Below are 23,574 nucleotides of genomic sequence, written 5' to 3'. Positions count from 1 at the left end.
AAAGGAACACAGGTCTCACAAAGTTGAGATTTGCAAGAGAGAACTTTTTTGCAGTGGCAGTGGGTGGAGGATCATTTCTGCATGTTATTTACATAAGAGCGGTCAAAAACCAATTAAGATATCATGGCTTAAAGGAGTCCAGAACAGTGGTGAAAGAAGAATTCAGATTCTTTTGTTAAGAATAGTAACAATACTACAATGTCAAAATCTTCCACTAAAAGTAAAAGTTCTGCATTCAAAATGCTTCAGTACAGAAGCAATGTACTTAATCTATCATAAGTTATAATGCTCATTATGCAGTGTGACCGCCTTCAGTGTTTATTTGTTAGATATGATAACATTTGATTATTATACATCCCACAGCGGTCCAGAATGCATAACTGGGAGTAGAGATCCAGGTACTTTCCTGGGAATTCTTTCCAAATCAGGAAGTCTTCTGCTTTTTGCTGGATGTAAAATACTTCCAGTAACCAGGGATATTTAGCACATGTGTGCATATGTGTGTCTATGCGCCTGTGTGTTCACGTACTACTTGTTTGTACTGAAACAAAGGCGTATTCTTCAAACCCCATTAACACAATGCAACTGTCTGTCTAAACACTGAGGTCCAACCTTAAAATGCTGTTGTGGTAAAATAACTGGATGTAAAATCTGTAATATTAGAGGCTAAAAGGAATAGTTCAACAATTTGTGAAAAGTGGTTATTGGATTTCTTGCTGAGAAATACAGGACAAAATTAAGACCATTCTCCTGTTTATGTGGTCAGTATAGAGCAGGAGCCGGTAGGCGATTAGTTAAGGTTAACTTAATATTAGACTTATAACTGTATTTAGGCCCTTTTTAATCATTGAAGGTCTTAAACATGAATTATTTAAGACCTTTTCAGACTGCGAGTAATTCATTAATAGAGAGAGAGAGAGAGAGCACATCCTGGTAGTTGTTGTTGTACAACAGTCTACCCCTCCCAGAAACCACGGTACCTTTTGCAGGTCTGCGATGGCCTGCTTCAGATTCTTGGCCTGCTCGTATTTCTCCTGCTGGACCATGTCCTGCTTCTTTTGATCCAGGAGTCGGACGATGTGGGCAACTTCAGGGTCCTGGTACATATCGAAGGCCAGGTCGTCCAAGGGGGAGATGGACTCACATTTACTGGGTGCAAAAAAGGACAACAAAAACAACAAACTGAAACATTAAAACATTTCTTTCGACAAATCAGGTCTGAGCTTGTTACACCTGTAAAACATGTTGAATATGGAGAACAGAACAGCTGATTTAGTGTCTAAATTAATTTGGGGTGATGCCATAGTAGATTAGAAGATGTGTCATTATCAGTTAAATGGGCTCAGTATTGTGCAAATCCTGATCAAAGGGGAAAAACATGGATCGACCCCCAAGGAGTGAGACCCTGAGGTGAAACGTCCCTTGGGGGTTGATGTATTTGAATAAAAAAAAAAAAAGAAGGAATATTTCGAAATGTGTTTTCCTCTTTGTGCCGGACCGCCACCTGCATTTTCCTCAAATGCGTGTGACCTTGAATGCCTTATTGGTTAGCTTCCAGACTAAATGGCTTTGTTGAACAATGTTATTGTCACAAGACAAAGAAACCAGGGTTCAATGGCCTCGCCTCACCCCATGAAGGTCGAGTCCAAGGCGGCTTCCAGCTGGGTACTGTTGAGGTAGTGTTCGATCAGCTGCTCTCTGCTTGGCTGGGGGTAAACAGATGGGGGAAAATGACACACATATGCATTTATACTCTTGTATTACTGTGTTCAGGAAGACCTGATAATTATCTTCTTATCCCACTAGCTTTAAGGTGACCCTCAACTTAAACCCTTCCCCGAACCTAAAACTAATTAAAACACTGGATCAGCCAGAATGACTTCAACAAAAAACTCCTTGGACCTTAAAAATGGCAATAACACAAGTACACTCTCACACACATACATAAATTAAAAGCTAATCATGAATCAGCACTTCAAGGCCATGGCCATATGTGGAGACTTGTAATCTACTGCATACACTGCTATCACCTGAACCAAGTGTCCAATCATTATTAGAACAGAAAGTGTCTACTGATGACATCATTCTTGCAGTACTGCATGAGCACCAAACCACAATTCATACAATGAAAGACATGAACTTCCTGTTCGCCAGTGATAAGTAGGAACTCGAACAATAGTGGACACTTATCTAATCATACAACATGAAGTTATTAAGGAGAAGCTAACATATATTCATACAAAGACAAAGAGACAAAGAGCAGCCAAGTGTGTCACCACTTCATACAATGGAACACTATTAGGAGGAAATAAAAAAAAAAAAACTGTGATAGATAGTCTTTTTCTAATCTAGTTTACCTAACCTAAACCTTAACTGATGGTTTAATATGTACCTATTTTGAAGTGTCATTGGCACAAATTAGATCTGATGTGTTTTGCACTGGCCTTAAGAAAATGTTTTTATCTCATGCAAAGACTTTTTGCCTCCACTCCAATTAATAGAGATGTATGAAATTTAGTTTGCATTTTGTATAGCATTAAAAAACAATCTACCTTGTTGCTCTGGACAAATCCACAGGCAGTGAACAGCTTTCTGGGACTATTTTGCAACAAAGATATAGCCCCTATAAAAAGTGGCAACCGTGTGTTGTTTAAATTATCCAGCGCAAAGTCCACAAAACAACATATACCTATGAGAGAGACCCTACACCACATACACCTACACCTATAATATCTGAATTTATTTTTGGGTTTAGATGTTGGATGGATGATTGTGGGGTGGGGTGGCAGGGATATACAGTAGCAATGATAAAGTTGTTTGATAAATCTCTTTGTCTTTCTTTTCTGAGAAGTAACTGCTGTATGGGATCATAATTTAACAAATGAAGAGTATTTAAAAAAAGAACTACACCATTACGACGGTCAGGTCTAGGCCTCTTTCCTGGAGCACATCTTGACATGTTGGAATAGGAAAAGCACAGGTGTAACTAATGAAATGAATGACGGCAGCGTTCCATTTAGCTGCTTCAGGGTCCTGGTATTATGTATGCTGGCTCAACGTCACGCTGTGGGTGGCATACCATAAAAATTGCATACAACAGAGCCATTGTTAATGTTATTAGTGACACCTGTGCTTTTCCTACTAAGGCAAGTCAAAATGTCTGCTGTGTCCAAGCATCATTGAAAGGATAGACAGTGTGATGGAGAGTTATTGGAGGCCATGAAGGCAGCTTCAGCACCTCTGTGATAGTGAAAACACTTCTGTTTACCATCAACCATCACACTTCTTTAGTGCTGTGAGCCCCATGAACACAAGTCCATTCACCTCCATTGCATCGGAGTGCAAAGACAGACCTGCGTGGCTGGATACCCCCTAGAGGTAAGTGAGAAGATGTGGGATGTTTTTTTAAAGCGGTACAAACTTAAACAAGCTTTCTCTTTTTTTATCCACACCCTTCCTTTTGTCCACATCCCTCCACAGGACAAACACAACTTCCACTCACAAGAACAGACATAAGAGAATGAGATCCAGCCGACCCACCAGGCGAGATCGCTGCTGTGGTGGAAGGTGCTCAGAGTCAGATTAGTGGAGCAACAATGCACAGCCTGTTCACTGGAATCTCTGCAAGTGTGTGTCCTTGTCTTTCCATGTCTCTGTGCCCGTGTGTGTGTTTTAAGGTGCTCTCTCTCCTCCAGGACCTGTCTGTCTGCAGGACTATCTGATTACACTGGCTAACTAAAGGCCTCCTGTGTGATTACATACTGCCCTCCCTTTGTGTCTCATTACTACATTCCTGACACGTATACATGCACCTACACACACACACACACACACACACAAACCATTCAGGTAAACAAGTATGCACATAGACACACCTATGGAGTGTCTTTTGGATCAGTCAGTACAAATAAATACGACATAAGACACTCATACAATACAGTACATCCTTCTCATAAAAGTATCTAATACACCATCAATACTGCTTCAAAACTTACAGGTAAACTCAATCAGCAAGTCTCACATTATTCAGTAATATTTCAGTGGATTTGCATATCGTGTAGTTATTTTTTGTCCATCATCATTACTATTGTTTCTTTGTATTATAAAAAAATAAAAAATGAAACATGTACAACTTTGCACACAACAAATGGCACCATAAAAGGAAAGAGTATCAGAATCAGAATATAGAGGTATTATTAGGAATAAATGATGGTATATGATATGTGAGGAATACTTATAAACATGCCAAAAGTCTGTCATAGTGCCTACAATGTCAGCGGATGGATGAGGAAACATAAATCAACCCAACTCTAATTGACTGATGGCAACACAGCAATGTCTCAAAAAAACCACAGCACAACAGCGACACCTGGTGCTGTGCAGATGTAAGTACGGTAATGAGTGACGGTTGAAGAGAACTTACAATTGTGTTAAAAGCATCGCCATCCAAAGAATCTCCCAGAACATTAATGGCAACCAAAGCAACCTGAAATCATAAACAGATGTTGGTGAGGTGGTTGAACCGAACTAAGAGAGAAAAACAAAAATCAATGCATGCGATAAATGGGTGTGTTGGGAGGTTAATAGTGGAACTAATTTACCTCAGTTTAAAAGATAAGGCTGTTGATATTCTATATATGTTTTTTATCAATAACAACAAATCACATGAAAAGCCCAAAACCAACAATGAATTGACCTTAATAACAAGTACTGTTTGTGTAATCAGAGCCTGATCTAACTTATTCCTTTGTTTCATCAGTGAACCACACTGGGCAACATGTTCCTTTGTTATGATGAACACTAACTGTGATAAGTGTTGTGTCAATCCCACATACACCGTCCTGCTGTTGTAAAGAACACCAGCCTAAAGCAGCATAATAATTTAGGAAATTTAAGACTCATTTCTAAATCAAATTCAAGATACAAATCTGGTAAAAGCACAATTAGGTATGCCATCACCAGGTCCACCATTGGAAAGTTTAAGAGAGCCGCAATGCATTTTGGGGCGTTTGAGTATGTCCCGTAAGCTCATGTCTCATTATAAATATTTGAATACATTTTCAGTCAATCAACTAAATGATTATTCAACTAATCATTTGCATGCATGCACTATTGAAAATGCAAATGAAGCTTATGAAGTTGAGGGTATAGTTAACGAGACGATATCAGGAAATTACTTTTCAATAGTGTCTCATAAACCAGTCATTCAACACACAACATTTCAAAGTAAGACATGTAATTTGATTTTTCCAGACAAAATAACTTCTATGTATTTCAAACACTGGAGGAAATTCCAGAAAAATAGCCGATGAATGATTGATTGATGATTAAATAGATAGATAGATAGATAGATAGATAGATAGATAGATAGATAGATAGATAGATAGATAGATAGATAGATACTAACTTTATTGATCCCGCGAGGGGAAATTATTTTGTTAATGATCCAAAACAAAAATTTTGAAAAGAAATGGCTGCGTCTGGAGCTGCTGTTATTGGTTTCTTTTAAACATGATTTTGTTTATTTATCTTTAATGTAACCTAATTAGTTCTGGAAGGCAGAACTCACAAACAAAGTAGAACAACACTCACAGTTTGGATCAGTCTTCTGTATCAGACAAACGTTTGAGGCAGTGAAATGGTGGTGTAGATGCATCATTACCGCCCGACAGACTACCTGATTGTGGTGATTGTAATGGTTGACATGGTTCCGATGGAAGGTTATTCTCAGGTACATTCCGATGGCGTCGACATGGACTGACTTCAGCTCCCGAGCTTTGAAGCCTGTCTTCTCATTATCCGACAAAGACACGTACCTGCAGGGTCGAATGTTGCTTTTCAGTTCAACTCCTCTGCTGAGATACACAAGGCTTAGATGCATTTCTACATCTTTATTATGTGATGATATAAAGTACAGATACCTTTTGATACCTCAGTTAGAGGTTTAACACCTGAGGTACACAATTACAAGGTGGAAGACTTGATTATCCTGATATTATGATTTGTGATACTGTATCGATTCTCAAAAACACTGTAGATATTTTTGATCAATAGTTTCCATGAAAAGGTTCAGATTGCACAAAAAGTAGTGCTATGATGTTGGATGCAAATGCAGATCCCACTGATTGCAGGAAACTAGCTAACATTAGATTATATATTGATATATATATATTCATAAAAGTTATCAATATATCGCCTTGCTTACGGAAATGCAATATATTGCAATAAAATGAATTGTAACCCCTGCATCGTGATAAATATTGTTTTTCCACATTCTTGCCATTACACAACTATACTACCAGAAAAATATCATTGAACACATTGGATGTCTGCTTGATTGCAACGTATGGCTCTGCATTCATACAACCTTTTGGAGAGATCCAACCTTGCTATGCCACAAAGCTTTCCTGCCTCTTTGCTGATATGGTTAGTTAGATACCAAATGAAAACCAAATAAAAGGAACAAAGTTGAGTGTGCAGTAAGCATCAGGTGCCTGAACAAAACTGTCCATACCAGAAGAAGTCAGCAGAAAGCATTCATCATTTAATCACCTAAGCACGTAAAAACAACCTGTTTGTGTATGCTCTATCATCCAAAATCTACGAAACCATCTTGTATCAACCTCATGTGCAATTCTAGTAAAAATACGCAAAAAGGTGTCAGTAAAAAAAAAAAAAATGAGCCTGGTCGAGTCTGCAGTCTCACCCGAGTCTGCGAAGCTGCCCAGGGAACCCTGAGGTGCTGCTGGTTTCAGGAAGGGCGTCTCCAATGTGGAACTCCACCTTGGCTGGGATCAGGTACTGGTGGGCCAGAAGCTGCAATTTCCTCACCCTACTTCTCTCCACCAGCTGGAGGGTGATGTGCTGCGGGTAGGAGCACAGCCTGTGGAATATTTCATTCACACAATGTTGAGTTTCTTTAAGAAGGTAGACCAAACTAATGACAAACTGCTGCTGTAAATAAATGAATACAAGTTTTTGAAAGTAACGTGGTGTGGTAATATATATTAATTTATATATTTACCAAGGACACACATTAATCAAAATTTCAGTTTCCACCTCAATGTGAATGTGCAAAAATTAGCTAGAGAGCTAAACTTCATCTGTAGTCTCTGTGCAGGCTGTTACAATTAGTGGCCTTATATTATCAATACAATGGTTTATCAAGCACTTCAGGTCAACACAGTACAGCATGATACAGGGCAATATGATACAATACAATAAAATATATAGACATATTACAAAAGCAAATAAGTAGAAACAATTAGGTATTTAACGGCGGTGCCAGAGATGAGGTAGTATGATTAGTGCTCGCTCTGAAAAGACTGTTGGCCCAAATTTGCTGGGTCTGTATTGTACCACACAGTCCCCCTCTGGTAGTTTCCCTTGTTGCCCTGCCGCTACTACACTTCCACATTATGAAATGACTCAGTGTGGGAGGTGCAAACCCATGTAGAACCGTAAAGACGAGGCAAGCGTCTGCCAAATGTTCAAAACCAGCAAATATAAATAAATTGTACTTCTGTACTATATGGCAATCGTGATAGCTTGGCCTATTTGGTCAAGTGTCTTTAATACCTGTAGACTCAATGGGTTTCAGAGTTGTCCAACTTGCTCGTGACCAGCTTGCAAAACAGTATGTTATGTGAGAGAAGATCATGACATGGTGCCTCTGTTGTTAGGTAAGGTTAGGGAATGGGCAGATATAGACTAGATACCATCTTAGATTTTGGATATCGTAATATTGCTCAAGTGTTTTCCTGGTTTTAAAGGCTGCATTATAGTAAAGTGATGTCATTTATTGAACTTACCAGACTGTTTTAGCTGTTCTATTATTTGCCTTTACTCAATTTGGCATTATATCCCTATCACTGATGATTACTTACTTGATTTTCTCAAGCCCTCAGTTTGGTCTCATATGCATAAAGTTAGCCAGGTTGAAATTGATAGTACTGACCACCTTTTTAACGTAGTTTTTAAATGAAAGATTCAAATCTAGAATGATTCCAAATTATTTCAAATCGGACAAGAGCTTCAGTGTTTCTCCTTTAACAAAAAACATCTGTTTTTTGAGTATGTACCTGCTAGATCTCCAGCCGTTGACTGTGGGTGCATGGACCATGAGCTCCTTGGCACTGAAGTTGTCCTCATGACTTGAAGAGTTGACCACAATGAATCCTATCTTCCGGGGCATCCCTCTGATGGACACTGACAGAACACAAATAAGAAATGTATCTAATATTTAATATCTGAAAAGAGCAAACAAATTGAATTTGTGACAGTGATGAAGGTAAAGATGATATTGAGGGTGATTGCACAATATATTTATTCATTCTACAGGCCTGGAATTGTATTTCTTTAGAGCTGCTCTACTGACAATGAGAAAAATTGTAAACTACATCTTCTTAATGTTTGGGTATCAAACCTCGTTTTCCCTACTGACGGAAATGTGTCCATATTACAAAGTACTGTACTGTTAAAGATGGAAAAATGTAATTTAATATCTGGTCAGATGGTCAGTCCACTTTACTAATTATTTGATCAGATAGCTCCAGATTAAAATGTTGCCAATTATAGACAAACGCAGTGTTTTGTATGGGTGCTTGTGCTTTGTTTTCTGAATGAAAAAATGATTTTGTAGAAACACATGTGTATATATTTCTCAAGGTTAATAAATGAAAGAAAGTATGTTATAAGTATCAGTTAATTACCAAACTTAGGAATTGTATGAGCACTAGTACTGACAAATGTACCCAGCAATGTTTAAAAAACATTCTAAAGGACGCCGCAGTCTGTCCATCTAAATCGCTTATAAAAAAAGAGGCAACATTGAACAACAAAACTGTTAAAAGTCATTAGCTAGACTTGACCACATGATGCTCAACAACTTGTCAGCAATTACACAGAAATTACTCATTTTAAGGAAGAAAAGAATATAAACAATGTATGTATTTATATCAGTCCATTAGTTTTACGCTAACATATTTTTATAATAACAATCTTTGGTTTGGTAATGTTACATAGTACTTAATTCATCACCTACGTGTTGAATATGTGTGTGTCGCAGTAAGTATGGCGATAGCTAGAGGCTTACAGATTTGTTGAAGGGTTTACTTATGACATAGGAAATATTAGTGCATTAAGTCTGGCGTATGTTTCCCATCTCTCCTGGTAAAATAAACTATCCCGGATATGGCATACACAACCCCCTTGTGTAGGGGCATAGGTAGGAGCAGAGAAGCCCTGCTAACTGACTTGAACATGTTGGGGGCATTAATGCTAGCTAACAGTGAACGACTCAATCAGCCGACGTAGCTAGTCTTCAGTCACGTTAGTTGTAGTTTTAAAGGTATTTCGACCAGCTAATTGTCCTGACAACTGTCATTCGCCATATCCTACAATTTCTTGGTACACATTATAGAGTAAATAGAAGTTTTCTGGCAAGTATTCAAAATATATCTTACCACGAACATCACAGTACTATTGACAACTCGTCGACCCATCTCATCTCCATAACCACCGCTGACAACAACCAGCGCGCACATGCGCAGTAGTAAGGTCGTCGTCATTCGCACTGGATTGTCGTAAATGTAGTTTTATATATATAAGTTTTTTTTAGACATCAACCTTTATTTGTTCAAGTCAACTCTACCGGGACACACTTCTGATTGTATTATCTGTCTCCCTACATCTTGAATCAACTGTTACATCGATCCACATTCAATATACATATTACAATGCGCGTTCACAACTTCTTCTCGGTCCTCGGGCGGAAGAGAGCATCGTGTCTGTTTCTACTAGGCTACTACAGGAAGTCAAACATGTTGTCTCCAAAATAAAGTCATAGCATGTAAAGGTAACTTCGTAAACACGTTAGCTCTTACAATATCTGCAGGGACAAGCAAATGTAAGACTCGTGATATAAATATCACACAAAAAAATGCAATCAATTAAAAAGAAATGCACAGGCCCTCTCATGAAAACTCGCAATTCTGTATTAATTGCATTTTTAAGTATTTATCCATTTCCAGTTATGTTTCGATTATAATTATTTGGTATATTGTGGCAGACCTACATTTATCATCCACAAACCTGTATATAAAAAAACGTGCTAATTTATTTTGAAATATAAAAAAACCGGTGTCGTGCATTTTATTGTCTCGGCTATCTTGACAACTGGTGTCCAGTCGTCAGCATGGGGGACATGGAGAATTGGCCAGAAATAGAGAAAGCGGCGACAGAGAAGAGGCGTGAACTGGTCTTTCAGGGTCCAGCTTTCGACGAGAGGATCTCCTCTGACGGGGGACTCGCCTCTGCCCTCTATTCCCTCACACTGCTCAATTATCTGGAAGTTAGCCAGTGTCCGAGTTTGACAGAGATCCACGAGGACATCCAGCGTCTGACGAACCTCCAGAGCCTCATCCTGTGCAGGAACAGGCTCGCCTCTGTCCCCAATGTCGTCGGGAAGCTCAAATCCTTGAAGGTCCTGGACCTTTCAGTCAACAACCTGAGCAGTTTACCGGAGGGAATCACTCAGTTGAAGGAGCTAACCACTCTCAATGTGAGCTGTAACAGCCTGGAAGTCCTGCCGGAGGGGCTGACCCAGTGCACCAAGCTGTCCACCATCAACGTCTCTAAGAACCGCCTCACCGGCTTCCCCGCTGACTTTTACTCCGAGAGACTGGATCTTCTCAGCACACTGGTCGCCTCTGACAACTCCATTGAACAGCTGAGTGGAGATGTTCATAAGCTAGCTGCTCTAAAGGTGGGTAGAACTTAACTCCCAAACAGCTCTTGTATGCACATCAAGTCATCTTTAAGTGGCTTCTGTAAGGATCAAATGTACGCCGAATTTTAAAAAAGCTGTCCGTATGTTTTGTGGATATCTGAAATTATAGCTAACGAGTTTTCACGTTTGCTAATATGCAATGCAACATGAAAATGTCACATTTTTAAACGGAGTTTGGCGGGTAAGCACACAAGACAGACTGGCAAGTATGCATCTGTGCCAGCTTAAATGCAGTGTACTCTTGTCTGTTTTTCTTTGCATAACACTTCAAACATTAGGGGTGTCTGATGCTCTTTTTCCATAGTGCCAAACTCAACATATGCACTCTGTTTTGTGCTCCTCAGGTGCTGGACCTCTCTAACAACAAGCTAAAGGAGATCCCCTCCGATCTGAGCGACTGCTCCAAGCTCAAGGAGATCAACTTCAAAGGCAACAAGTTGAGCGACAAACGGCTGGAGAAGATGGTCAACGGCTGCCAGACCAAGTCCATCCTCGACTACCTCAGGGGAAAAGGCAAAGGAAGAGAGGAAGGCGGTGACGTGGACGGGGGTCGCAAGGCAGACAAGGGGAAAAGGCAGCAGAGGAAGAAGAAGGTGGCCGACGACCAAGATGAGGTGGAGGAACTGAACAAGATGGTGGTGAGGGTCCTCCATGTTTCAGACAGTCCCGCTGCACTCTCGGTCACGGTGAGTGCGGAGGTGAAAGATGTCCGACCGTACCTGGTGTGCTGCGTGGTCAGAGGCATGAACCTAAAGTCTGGGAATGCTCTCAAACGGTTCCTGGTGGCTCAGGTAAGGACAGACCCCCTCACAAGGTGGTATACATTGTACTATTTTAGTGGGACATGACTGATAAGTGTGCAGTGGAAGAATGAAAAATAATCACCTTTTTGTTTTTTCTAGACGAAGCTTCATGATGACTTGTGTGGCAAAAGGACCATCGCCACCATTGCAAGTCACGATGTGCAGCTTATCAAAGCTCCACTGACGTATGATGTCAAACCACCTACCCAGCTGAAGGTATGCGAACGCAGACTGATTGGCTCATTGTAATCCCCATCTTGTGCCAGCCAAACGATAATAATATGTAATTTACTGAAAAACATCACATTAAAAAACACAATGTTCGACAGGTTGTGTCATTGGGTCGCAAAGAGATGACGGCCATCGAGCTGATAAGACACCTTCAGGTTGAGGCCGACGAGCTGAGGAAGCAGAAGAAGAGGCAGAACGTCACTGGCCTCCACAAGTCAGTACAACCTTGACTCTTCTCTACAACATGAGCTCTTTTGAGGAAAGTGTTTCTGATGGATCCACATTAGTTAACTCAAGTCGAGGGAGGGAAGTTTTGGTTAAAACCTTTTGTGTTGAAGACGCAAACAGATTTTCTAAACAAAATAACTTAAAAAAAAAAAAAATTGACATTAAAGTGGTACACAAGACATCTGTATAACTTGGTTTGCTGTTGTGTTTGAACACATGAGGGCAGTAGAAGTTTGTTGGACCACAGCTTTAGTCAGATTTATTTCAACCTGCAATGAATTGTTGCACATTATAAGGTATCACAAGCTGAAATAAAGTCCTTCATGACTTTGTCAGTTTAACAGTGACAAGTCAGGAAGACCAAGCAACTACTTGACAAGCTCAGTGTCTCACACGCTGAATGAAATGCATCAAATCAAAGAATCTTGACAGCTGACAGAGTTGAATCTGATCTTTCTCAAGTTTAGCTTCGAAAGAATATCACCAGCTATGCATCTATTACATTGGCTTAACCCCTTTTGATAATGTCGTCACTCAGCTATTTTGTTTTTTACAGATACCTGCAGCTTCTGAAGGGAAAAGCCATGTATCCCTGCTTAGTGGATGCAGAGGGACATGTGATCTCATTCCCACCTATTACCAACAGTGAGAAAACCAAGGTGTGTATATCTCTTTTCTTTCTGGTTATCATCATTTTATCCTCCAATAAGGAAAGATTTCATACGGTGGATATGATGATGGCAGAGAAAACTGAACCCAACTAGAACAGCTGCACCCAGAAGAGAGCAGATCTCCACTAGGTGTGTCTGCAACAACCGCTGCTGTATTGTGTGATTGAATGAATTCAACCCACGGTTGGCCAACCCCCGTCTAGACACCGATGGGAGGTGAGGTGATGTAAAGCAAACTTCATTCAAACTCAAAAACAAGCGGCAATGTATGCAGGTAATCGGCTCCTATAACATGCGTCATACATTCTTGCCCAAAACAAAATTGAACTCACTGTGTACTGATAGTTTCGTTAGTTGTTAGACAAACACACCGCAAACTGTTATCCCCTTACCTCTGGGGGCGCAGAGTAGCAGTTGCACACTCAGCTGTGTTATTACTAGCGGCCCCCATCGGACGGGTGCCGGTTACAAGTAGTGAGTGAGGATTCAACAGGCAGTCAATGGCAGTATAAAACAGGAAATAAAAGGTGTTTTGAGAAATTGTGAGTCACCACACCCACAATAGGTCCTTGAGCATGCAGCCAATAACTGGCCACCCAAAGTATTATACCGTTTGCTGCAGCAGAATGCAAGATTAGCCGTGGACAGAAACAGGTGCACACTCACTCACTCACGGACGCAAATGCGCACAACTGCAGCTGATCGCATGATCCGCTGGTGGAGATAATAACAACACGTCTGACATCAAGCCGTGTCCTACTGAGGCCCACAGTTTGTGTCTGTCTTCTCATGATATAATAGAAATAATTACATGATCAGCTGATTGTACTTTACAGATCAAGAAGACGACCAAAGAGTTGTTCTTGGAGGTGACGAGTGCAGCCAGCCTGCAGACCTGTAAAGATGTTATGGACGCTCTGATTGTGGTAAGCTTCACTTTTTCTCTCTCCTTTTTCTTTTAACGAATTAGAAGTTTATTACAACTTGGATTTTATTTTCATAATTGCTTTCCATGTTGATGATCGGTGGCTTGGACTTTAAAGTTGATTTAACCTCAATATCTAAAAGCTGGCTTAATACTTATTTGCTATCTGACTCGTGGTGAGATACCACAGGATTCTCACTTACCAGGAACTCAGTAACGAACACCCACAGAACACAAGAGAGATTGAAGTTTCTTCAGTTCATGCAGGTTTATTTGCATCACACAGAGTACAAGCAAACCGAGTTGTCCGGATTCAACTCTCCACAACAAAGACTTTACTTTATAACCTCGTCCCCCTATTCATGATCGCCCCCTCCTCTTACTCATCAGCTCTCAACTTTCCTCTAAACGGTAATTTTGTTCATCATGCATACAGTAGGGATTCATAATGTTTTTCAGATCAGGTTCCTTGGGGGCATTTTGGACATCTGGGCACATGAGATGTACTGTTGGTCTACTAATTAATCAATATCAGGAGAGACACCTGTCAGAGGATCCTACTGGTCCCTGTTTGTCGTCAGACTAACTCTCAACAGGAATGCAGTTAAATGACCAGTGTCTAAGCATCTACTATGTATGGGCCTCTGTGCTGTTTGGATTTAGCTTCGATCTGTCCCAGGCTTTGTCTCAGTCCCCCCCACTGTTTTATTTAATGATTCTGCCAAACTTCTGGCTTCGACAACACAGTCATATGTGTGTCACAGTGACCAGAGATATGCCGAACATACTGATCCAGCCGCCTATACACAAAGGACATCCTGTTTCCTGGGGACATTGTGTGGGTGACGTTGCTGTCGGTCTCAACTAGACCATACCAAATTTTAGGTATCGTGACATGAAACGCGTGACTATTCATAGGTCTGTGAATATATGACTATGCAGCTGCATGAACTGAGTTTGATCCAAAAGAGTATAAATGTAAGATTATAAAGATAACTGAGCAAACGTATAAGATAAACTCAAAACAAGGAATATAGTTGTAAATGCATACATTTTACAGATAGATGAACAAACGTATGAGATAAACTTTGAAGCAAGTAATATAGTTGTAAACGCATACATTTTTCCTCCCTCAGTGGCGCTAGAGGAAAGCTCATGGAGAGTTCAGTGCTCAGTTTATTTCAGTCTTGTATATCCTGTGGACATTTTGGCCTGATGGAGTGAGAAGAAACTTCACTTTTAGGTCTCTTTAGGAGTTTTCATCTCAATTTTGAATGAAATGCATCAAAGTGATTTTTGTGGTTTTGATTCCAGTGTCTTTGCTGCAGTCATACACAATCTGTTTTGAAATATTGTTTAAAGTGCTCAATTCCAAATTCAGAACAAATCTGTGATTGAGAGATATTGCCTCCACGCGGCTCTCAACATGGTGACGACTGAGCCGGCAGCTAACCGAGCCAACAGTGTTAACCTGAGGGGGAACTGGAGGGTGGGTGTTACGCTTCTGAGGCGACGCAGTAGGCCGTGATGGCGTTATCAGCGGTAACCATTGTATGAGCACAGCGCAGAGAGCCCAAACACTGGGCCTCACATGCCCTAAAATACACAGCTGGACCGGCTACATAAACAAAACATACAAAGGGAGAGCGACAGATAGTGGTTTGCTGCTATATTAATGCTTTGAATTTCAAATCACATATCGGGCATTTAGAGTGCATTCCCTGTTTCATCACAGAAAATGGCGGAGTTGAACAAGTTCACGGCGGAGCATCGGGAGGAGGCGGGGTCAGATGGGGAAGTGGACGGCCCACCGGACACGGCTGCCAGCAGTGAGCCCTCCAGCGAACTGATCGTGCAACAGGTTCGCACGGTGGACCAGGACGGAAACCTGAAAGTCGTCTACCCATCAAAGACCGACCTTTGCAACGACATCAGCAACTTGACCGTCATCTGGTAGACGTTGTTGTAGATAACCTCTGATAGTTACACTCGTTCAAATGAAGTCATTTTAAAAGATTAACATGATGGGACATTAAGGCTAAGGTTTGACAACATGCAGCTAAATTACATCCTTTTTACTTCAGGGATCACAGGAAATGTTTTTGGGATTGAAGCGTTGCTTGTTGGCGAATGTGTTTCGAAAGCTTTGTTGTTGGTAAATCTTTTTGCTGCTTCCTGAAAACACGATCAATATGTCAAAATGTATGACCAAATATACTTATTTTGTATTATTTACAAACTGAAGACAAGTTGTCTGTATTGAAAGGTCATTTTTGTTCAACTCACATTAACTTGGACTGGTCACTTGTCTGTAGTACTGGAAGACTTGTGTTACTATCACCTTATAATAGTGTAACTTTCCCTTTAAGCAGCAGCATAATGTCTGACTTAGACTTAATAAAATGTACTCCTGTTTTCATTCATTTTATTTCATATGCCCCACACACACACACACACACAATTTATCTTGAGCATCTGTAGGTTTGTTTTTCTTTGTTCAGCCGTTGCAGCTACATCTGCTAATTTGTTGATTGAATGCATGATTATAGGTTATTATATGACTGAAACTTCAGCATGTTAACACAGGTTAATGCTCTGCAAGCTGCTGTGGAGTGACCCCAGGATCTGCAAAAACATAAAATATTCAATTCAGTTTATCTAAGCAACTGAGCATAAGTTGGATGCCATTTTCCCTACCCCATATTGTACATCACGTATTTGGCTGTTCATCAGAGTAACCAGCCTAATGGGCCTTTTAAGATACTTACATTCACATATGTAAGCCACCTCCAGGTACTTGTAAGTGCCGGAACAGGGGTCTCCAAACACCGAGTTGCTCGCTCTGATGGTACAGCTATTATTCCCATTGCAGCTGTGGATGTAGAGTGTCATGAGTGAAAACATATTGTGGCTCAATTTTACTTTCTGTTGGCTTGCAAGAATGACAAATCTTTTAGATTTATGTATCTGTGCCAATAAGAAATTGTTTCTTGAGATCTGGATTTAGTCCTTATATTTAGCAAAGGGTTTGCAGCTGTACCTGTCAGCAACTTTGCCAGTGGGGCTTGAGCAAGTGACATTATTAATCTGAGAGGCAGGCCGCTTGTAAACGCAGGTGGTCTTGTCACGGCGTCCATAGTCGGCACCGTACACAACTATTACCTGTCCTTCATCTGTCAAAAAGAGGAACAATTGACAAGGTGGAGAGGTCGGATGCATTGCAAATGTGATTATGCTTAATCCAGCATGAATGCAAAAAATAGAAAAAATATATATTACCGCACTGGAGGTTTGCCAAAGAGCCCTCACATGTAGCAAAGTGAACTGTCAAAGTAACATGAGTGAATCACATTAGACATCACACCATCAAACTTTTAGCTTTTTATTCACCGTTAGTTTCATGCAGACATGTGACTGACTTGCTGGGAAGCAGGTGTAGGTGGTTTCCAGGTATTTGGTGGTGCCAGGGCAGGGATTAGAGGTCTGAACGACGTTCACGTTCAGTTCACAGTCCCTCTTGCCATCACACCTGGAGGAAACACATTGAGGGAATAGGGTCAATATTTAAAAGAGAGCAAATACCACAATGAAAGTTCCCCAGTTGATTACTTACATACAGGCAATTTCTTTTTTATTACATGTTATCTGAAATGTTCAGTTTAAATGTGCAAATGAGTTATTGTCTCATTAAATATGTTTCCAAAACAGAAACCTGAATATTGTTTACTGCCATGTTCAAAATTCTTGTTTAATTTTGTTGACATTAAATTAAAAGAGAAATCAGACACACAGCCTGTGTTAGCGTGCACACAACAAAATACGTGTTCCACGTGTGAGGATAGTCAAATATATATGCACTTGATTATGACATGACAAGACACAAAAAATCCTCATCACTGGTGTTTATGATTATGTACAAAGTTGTGTGTGGCAGAGATAGCATGAAAATCAGGATGTTGGAGCCATGGTGGTAAGGAAGAGGACTGGGACCAGGAAAACAGTGGCTTCACAACACAACATTGACAGATACTGAATACAGTGTGGTGTGTGATGAAGGGGAAAACTGTAGGAAGACAGGATGATATAAAAGACATACAGTACATAGGAGTATCACAGATGTGAGCTGTTAGTTTGAAACAGGTGCATTAGGGACTCTCAATCCTAATGCAAACCAAGGGCCTGAAGAGGCGTGCATTTCTTTTGTTAGGTTAGTCGACCTCGAGACAACTTGGTTTACTTGCACTTTGTATTGATGCAAGTAAATCAATGTGGAGTTAAGATCTCATTTGTGGTTTGTGAGTCATTATTGCGTTACTTTGCAGTGAAACCCAGCAGTGTCTCACCTTTTTTCAGACAGCAAAAGTAATTAAGTTAGTAGTTAGATATTAATCATGTAAATCCCTGCACAACAGAAGAAACGTATCCTCAAATTTCAACCACTAAATTACTATATTTTGAGTTTTTTTTCAAACTCTGTGACATTGAATCCATGACCTGATTCTGAGACTCATCTCCAGCAGTATCCACATTTAGAATGCATGCAATAACAACAGTATATTTATATTTTATTACTGTACATGTACTGTGTACCTGTTCTTGAGGACGTCCACTGTGCCCTCCTGAGAGCACTCTGTATTGGCAAGCTGACTCTGAGGTCTTCCCTCACCGCAGGTCTCATTGTCTGCACGTCCATACAGTGCTGCCTGCACGCTGATCACTCCAATATCTGTCACACACCAAATGAGAAATTCAGCAACAGGAGAATTCACTTCATTATATTTGTTTGTGTGGGAATAAAATACTCTCACAGTGGACTTAGAGAGTTTTGTCATACCGCAGCTCAGGCGCTGGACATTCCGGCTGTTGGAACAGGTGGTGACTCTCTCTGTGGAAACAACTCAAATAAAAAATGTGAAAGCATTAGTTGAAGTGCGTTCAAGCCACATCCGGTACGTAACAGAAAAAAAAAATACATGCAAGAATCATCAATAATGCATTCGCTAAGATATTTACCTGCAGTCATGAGCGAACATGTTGCCGCCAGCACTGGAAAAGAAACATCGCTGTCAAACATCTTTATCAAAGTATAAACATTTTTTTCACAGCAGACATTTTGACATGTCAAAGCAGGAAAATCACAGGTGTCCATCCCCTCATACTAATAAGGTTTGAGGAGAAGGGCTGATTATACTAACTGTGAAATTAGATGTTAAGAGGCATGGACATCAGAAACACAAATGTATTTACCAGCAGGAAACAAAAAAAATACTATGATAATAGTAATAAGCCCTTCTATGACGAAAAGATTATGGAAAATAAACTGAAATATATGTCACTCCCAGGCCCCTTTATGTGCCTGAAAAAAAGTGCATTTCTCATCGAGTAGCAACACTGATTATGTGTAGGGCCGACTTTACTGCTACCATCCAGGACCCTGAAACATCCACTCAAGTGTTAAAACATTAGCTTCTTAAGTCTTAATTCTTGCTTAAACATGAACCCACATAATTATTGTTCTAGTTGCCAGTCAATTGTGTACTCACGCAGTGAGGTGCTGAGTCTGAAGCTGAGCATGATTTTAGGAGATCCAGGCTGATGTGCACAGTGGGACTGATGATTGCCAGAACAGACACACCTGTATTTATACTGCTGGGTCAAGGGATGTCTTTGCTTCAAAACAATAGCTTGACCTTGCGCAACTGGCTCCTATGTGCCGAGTGACATTACAGAAAACACCACGAGGTGAGGCATGCATAAAAAAGCTCAGAACAAAAAAAAAACCTGAATGTTAAATGATGCACAGCATTGCAAAACTCACAAGAAGGGTATTTACAAAGCGCATTACTCGCTGTGTGCTTATGTTGTAATATGTTGTCATCACCCTGTTCAGAGATGGTCTTTCCAGCCTGACAACAAGTGCACTCATTCACATGTACTTCCCAAAAGAAGGGCTCTTTGTCTTGGAGAAAGTCCTCCTAATGTATGTCTACAAACTGACACACAAATTCATTTTGCAATGACTTCCTGGAGCAATCCACAGCCCCTATTGTTATCTTCTTTTTGTCTCTGGACTTCCTGGAAGAACCCAAAAACAACACACACTAAGAATCACTGCAGTGGAGCTTTGCTTGTCCACAATTCTGTCGATTTTTGTTCAATAATCATTTGCACAATAGCAAAATAATAAAACCAAATCACAAACTGCGACAAGCCACATGCTGCTGATTTAACATATTTTATTTTAGACATGTTTATTGTGATGTTATTGTGGTTACAGCATGTTTACAGAGACTTCTCTGGAAGGGTAGATGGATCTGTAAAAAAACAGACGAAAGATTAACTTCAGATAAATATCTAAGTGACTGGTTGCACACAATGTTGTGTTTCTGCAGGATGGCAAAAATGCTGCATTTTACACTTCATCAGCACAGCTCAATGTTTCTTAAATCAAGAACCAATTTAACCACACTGAAAACTGAATACTTTTGGATTACTAGAGCCTGATTTTTTCAAGCATTTTTATCATTGAAAAGATAGTTACTTAAGCATTACATTACATTACAGTCATTTAGCAGACGCTTTTATCCAAAGCGACTTACAATAAGTGCATTCAACATTGGTAATCAAAAGAACTACTAGTCACCAGGAGTCATAAGTACATTTCCTTTTCCAAACAGTCATGTCATGTTGATTAATCTCTCATGTTTTCCTATGCACATTTAGACCACAGACTGGCATCAGTAGGGTGAAACAGTGCTAACTGGCCTTCAAGCTACTTACATTCACAAATGTAAGCCAGCTCCAGGTACTTGTAAGTGCCGATACAGGGGTCTCCAAACACTGAGTTGCTCGCTTTGATGGTACAGCTATTTTCCCCATTGCAGCTGTGGATGTAGAGTGACATGAGTGAAAACATTGTGGCTCAATTTTACTTTCTTTCGGCTTGCAAGAATTACGATTCTTTTGGATTTATGTATCTGTGCCAATCGGAAATTGTTTCTTGAGATCTGGTGTACAAACACTGAGTTGTCCACTATGCTAATACAGCTGTTTTTCCCATTGCATCTGTGGAGGCAGAGTAACATGAGTGAATACAGGCTTGAATGTGCACTGGAGCATACGGGAAAGTGGTTGGCATCACAAACTTGCAGCAATCACTGCAGATATAAAGTTAAATACAGCATGATTTTGATTTCAGCAGCCTTCAACCTGAAGCACAAATTGACAAAGAGTGGGCAACTGCACCTGTCAGAAACGCTGCTGGTGTGGAGTGAGCAGTCAATATTTTGGATCTGGGAGGCAGGCCGTTTGTAGATGCATGTGGTCTGGTCGTAGCGTCCATAAGTGGCACCATAGACTGATATAACCTGACCAACATCTGACAAGAAGAGGGGCAAGCAAAGAGGAAAGACAATTTAGCTTTGAAAGGTCAACGGACAAAGTGACATTTAGATAGGAAGTGACATGAAAATACAATAAAGCTTGTGTTTTTCATTTTAATGCACCATACACACAATGAAGAGAAGATGTGATCTTACCACAGTGCAGGTGGGCCAAAGAGTGCTCACATGTCACATGGTGAACTGTCAAAATAACATGGATCACATTAAACATGCATTATTAACACCCAGTTGACGCATTTTGTGTCAACAGTCACACCTTTTTCTTCTTGCGATCTTTTCGAATCAGATCACACTGATAAAAACAGAACTTAAGTGTAGCCCACTGCTGACTGACTGAACTCCATGGAAACATAATGCCTTCAGTTTGAATCCCCCAAAGCACTTAAAGCTTAAAATGTGGAAACGAGTAAAGGAAAATTCATTGGAATCTCAATTTATCTTTCATGCAACAATTAATACATTGCGGACAGTACAGAGGTACAGTTTAGGCTTTTTGCAGCCTTGCTTTAAGTTCATGCAGACATGTGACTGACTTGCGGGGAGGCAGGTGTACTTGGTCTGTATATATTTCGAGGTGCCGGCGCATGGATCAGGAGTTCCAAAGACATTCACGCTTACTTCACACACCCTTTTTCCATCACACCTGCAACAGGGAGAACATGATGCAATGCAGAATCACAAGAAAACACCATTGTTGTGACGATGTAGTAGACCAATTCCTTCCTCATTCTGTGATGATTTAATCACCGTCAACATAAGGAAGCGGAAGAATACACTCAAAACTATTGCACATGGGATCTGGAACCTGTTTAGGTCAAACAATGAATAAGGAAGCAATCAATGGCACTGCAGCTTCTTGTAATATGAATAGTAATACAAATGTTTGTTCTATTGTTTTTGTTGTCTGGTGTAACGTTTTTTAATATTTTTTTGAATATCTTTGTAGCTACATTTAGAATACATGTAATAAAAACTGTGTATTTTCATTCTATTACTAGTACATGTAATGTGTACCTTTTCTTGAGGACGTCTGCTGTGCCCTCCTGAGAGCACTCCGTATTGGCAAGCTCACTTAGAGGTCTTTCCTCACTGCAGGTCTCTTTGTCTTCACGTCCATACATCACTGTCTGCACGCTGATCACTCCGATATCTGTCACACAGTAAAGAGGGAGAAATTACGAAATGAGTAAAATCGTCATCACTGGTTTTGTCTGATCGCAGTGATCACTTAATCCTTAATTGTGCTGGGAATAAAAATGCACCGTTGCGGACAGAAAGCGAGGCATACCACAGCTCAGGCGATGGACAGTGGCTACATTACAGGTGACAACCGTCTCTGTGGCAACACCTAAAAAGAGATATGAAAGTAGTAGTTTAACACAAACAATACACACATAAAACTGTATTCAACACACACACACACACACACACACACACACACATACACTTACCTGGGCTTAGAAGCACACAGGTCGCTGCCAACACTGAAATAGAAACAGCACATAAGAGATTTAAGGGATCCTTTGGCTTGTTCGGCAAGAAAACTGAACTTTTACAAAACTGCATTTAAAATTTCAGAAATAGAAAGCCATATTTCTATTATTATGGTCATCAGTATACTCACCAAGCGTGGTGCAGAGGCAGGGCATGGTTCTGCAGACGTCCGTGGTAAATGACCAGTGAGCCTGACGGACACTATTTATTCATTTGGATCTAGGGCAGTCAACGTCTATTGTGCAAAACAAACCAGTGGCTCCTATTCAACTGGCTGAAGTCTGCAAAATGAGAATAACATCACAATCCCATGAGGGATGACAGACATCCGGTCTTAGAGCACTTTATTGACCCTGGCCAAGCATACAGACACGCAAGCAGGGAAACTAAGGAAGCTGAGAGGAGCAGCTGTCTGAAAATAATTGGCTTTTCCTACTGTTTTAAGTTCTCGACAAATAATAAGTAACATAGTAATAGTAACATCAATACAATGTAAATACACTGAATACTTGTAGTACTTGTAATATCACTAATATACTAGTTATACTTGTGTATTTGTTACATGGACTTGACGAAGCTAAATGTGTTCCATAGCTTTTCTATCTGGTCACTTTTTGTACCATAGTGTCATATTTTGGGAATGTTATTAGTGAACAAAACAAGACTAACTAACTTAAGATGTTTCTCAAAGTTAAACTGAGTAACAGTGTGCTAATATAAAATGTCAAAAGTATGATTTGGGGCCAAGACAAGAACTCAGTGTTGTTATGATTTATAACTGCAGAAAAATAGACTAATCTCAAGAAAATTATTTAAAATAGACAAATTAAAAAACTCCCTAGATCACAAATGCATAAAGCTGGACATCGATACAGCAATGATAAGTGACGCTGCCAAACTGACAGATAATAATAATAGATATGACAGGTCCCAGGTTTGATCCTTGAGGAACTCCACAGATTAGATGAGCTCCATATGATAGCAACAGATATAAAGAAGGGGTGATAAGATAAATATGACCATACAATAG

General features: G+C 40.2%; 3 protein-coding genes across 3 annotated transcripts in view; 1 reads left to right on the top strand and 2 right to left on the bottom strand.

Annotated features, from left to right (window-relative positions):
* The window catches only part of cep104 (centrosomal protein 104), a 36,377-nt gene extending 26,838 nt beyond the window's left edge, over window positions 1-9,539 (bottom strand). The window contains exons 1-7 of the mRNA XM_068733031.1: window positions 9,465-9,539; window positions 8,082-8,208; window positions 6,707-6,883; window positions 5,678-5,816; window positions 4,424-4,486; window positions 1,630-1,706; window positions 981-1,149 (exon numbers count right to left, since the gene is read on the bottom strand). Coding sequence (XP_068589132.1) covers window positions 981-1,149; window positions 1,630-1,706; window positions 4,424-4,486; window positions 5,678-5,816; window positions 6,707-6,883; window positions 8,082-8,194 — 738 coding nt within the window. The 5' untranslated portion in view covers window positions 8,195-8,208; window positions 9,465-9,539. The remainder of the gene's footprint in view (window positions 1-980; window positions 1,150-1,629; window positions 1,707-4,423; window positions 4,487-5,677; window positions 5,817-6,706; window positions 6,884-8,081; window positions 8,209-9,464) is intronic.
* A 637-nt stretch (window positions 9,540-10,176) lies between these two features.
* On the top strand, window positions 10,177-16,214 carry lrrc47 (leucine rich repeat containing 47). The gene is made up of 7 exons (XM_068732986.1): window positions 10,177-10,765; window positions 11,134-11,580; window positions 11,692-11,808; window positions 11,922-12,037; window positions 12,608-12,710; window positions 13,559-13,648; window positions 15,383-16,214. Exons 1-7 carry the CDS (start codon window positions 10,196-10,198, stop codon window positions 15,602-15,604), a joined length of 1,665 nt encoding a protein of 554 aa, XP_068589087.1. The 5' UTR covers window positions 10,177-10,195; the 3' UTR covers window positions 15,605-16,214.
* Window positions 16,182-22,813, bottom strand: LOC137889101 (rhamnose-binding lectin-like). Its single transcript, XM_068732731.1, has 18 exons — window positions 22,675-22,813; window positions 22,502-22,534; window positions 22,339-22,398; window positions 22,065-22,200; window positions 21,584-21,693; window positions 21,186-21,230; window positions 20,893-21,025; window positions 20,424-20,531; window positions 19,934-19,961; window positions 19,191-19,353; window positions 18,661-18,693; window positions 18,482-18,544; window positions 18,238-18,373; window positions 17,067-17,176; window positions 16,927-16,971; window positions 16,688-16,820; window positions 16,416-16,519; window positions 16,182-16,272 (listed from the first exon to the last, which is right to left on the bottom strand). The coding sequence occupies exons 1-18, from the start codon at window positions 22,697-22,699 to the stop codon at window positions 16,235-16,237; spliced, it is 1,503 nt and encodes a 500-aa protein (XP_068588832.1). The 5' UTR covers window positions 22,700-22,813; the 3' UTR covers window positions 16,182-16,234.
* Window positions 22,814-23,574: the final 761 nt, after the last annotated feature.

Source organism: Cebidichthys violaceus, unplaced genomic scaffold (assembly GCF_023349555.1).
Source record: "Cebidichthys violaceus isolate CVI_PGR_0920_01 unplaced genomic scaffold, fCebVio1.0.p SCAF_6, whole genome shotgun sequence".
Classification (NCBI taxonomy): Eukaryota; Metazoa; Chordata; class Actinopteri; order Perciformes; family Stichaeidae; genus Cebidichthys; species Cebidichthys violaceus.
This window is presented reverse-complemented; position numbering and strand designations above follow the sequence as displayed.

Bases quoted from the DNA above. Each gene is read 5' to 3' on its own strand.
- lrrc47 (XM_068732986.1), top strand. From the start codon at position 10,196: ATGGGGGACATGGAGAATTGGCCAGAAATAGAGAAAGCGGCGACAGAG. The intron at 10,766-11,133 runs GTGGGTAGAACT...TGTGCTCCTCAG, and splicing joins ATAAGCTAGCTGCTCTAAAG to GTGCTGGACCTCTCTAACAA. The intron at 11,581-11,691 runs GTAAGGACAGAC...TGTTTTTTCTAG, and splicing joins AACGGTTCCTGGTGGCTCAG to ACGAAGCTTCATGATGACTT.
- LOC137889101 (XM_068732731.1), bottom strand. From the start codon at position 22,699: ATGCCCTGCCTCTGCACCACGCTTG. The intron at 18,374-18,481 runs GTATGACAAAAC...GGTGTGTGACAG, and splicing joins TGTCCAGCGCCTGAGCTGCG to ATATTGGAGTGATCAGCGTG. The intron at 16,273-16,415 runs GTAAGTATCTTA...ATGTTTTTGCAG, and splicing joins GGTGGCTTACATATGTGAAT to ATCCTGGGGTCACTCCACAG.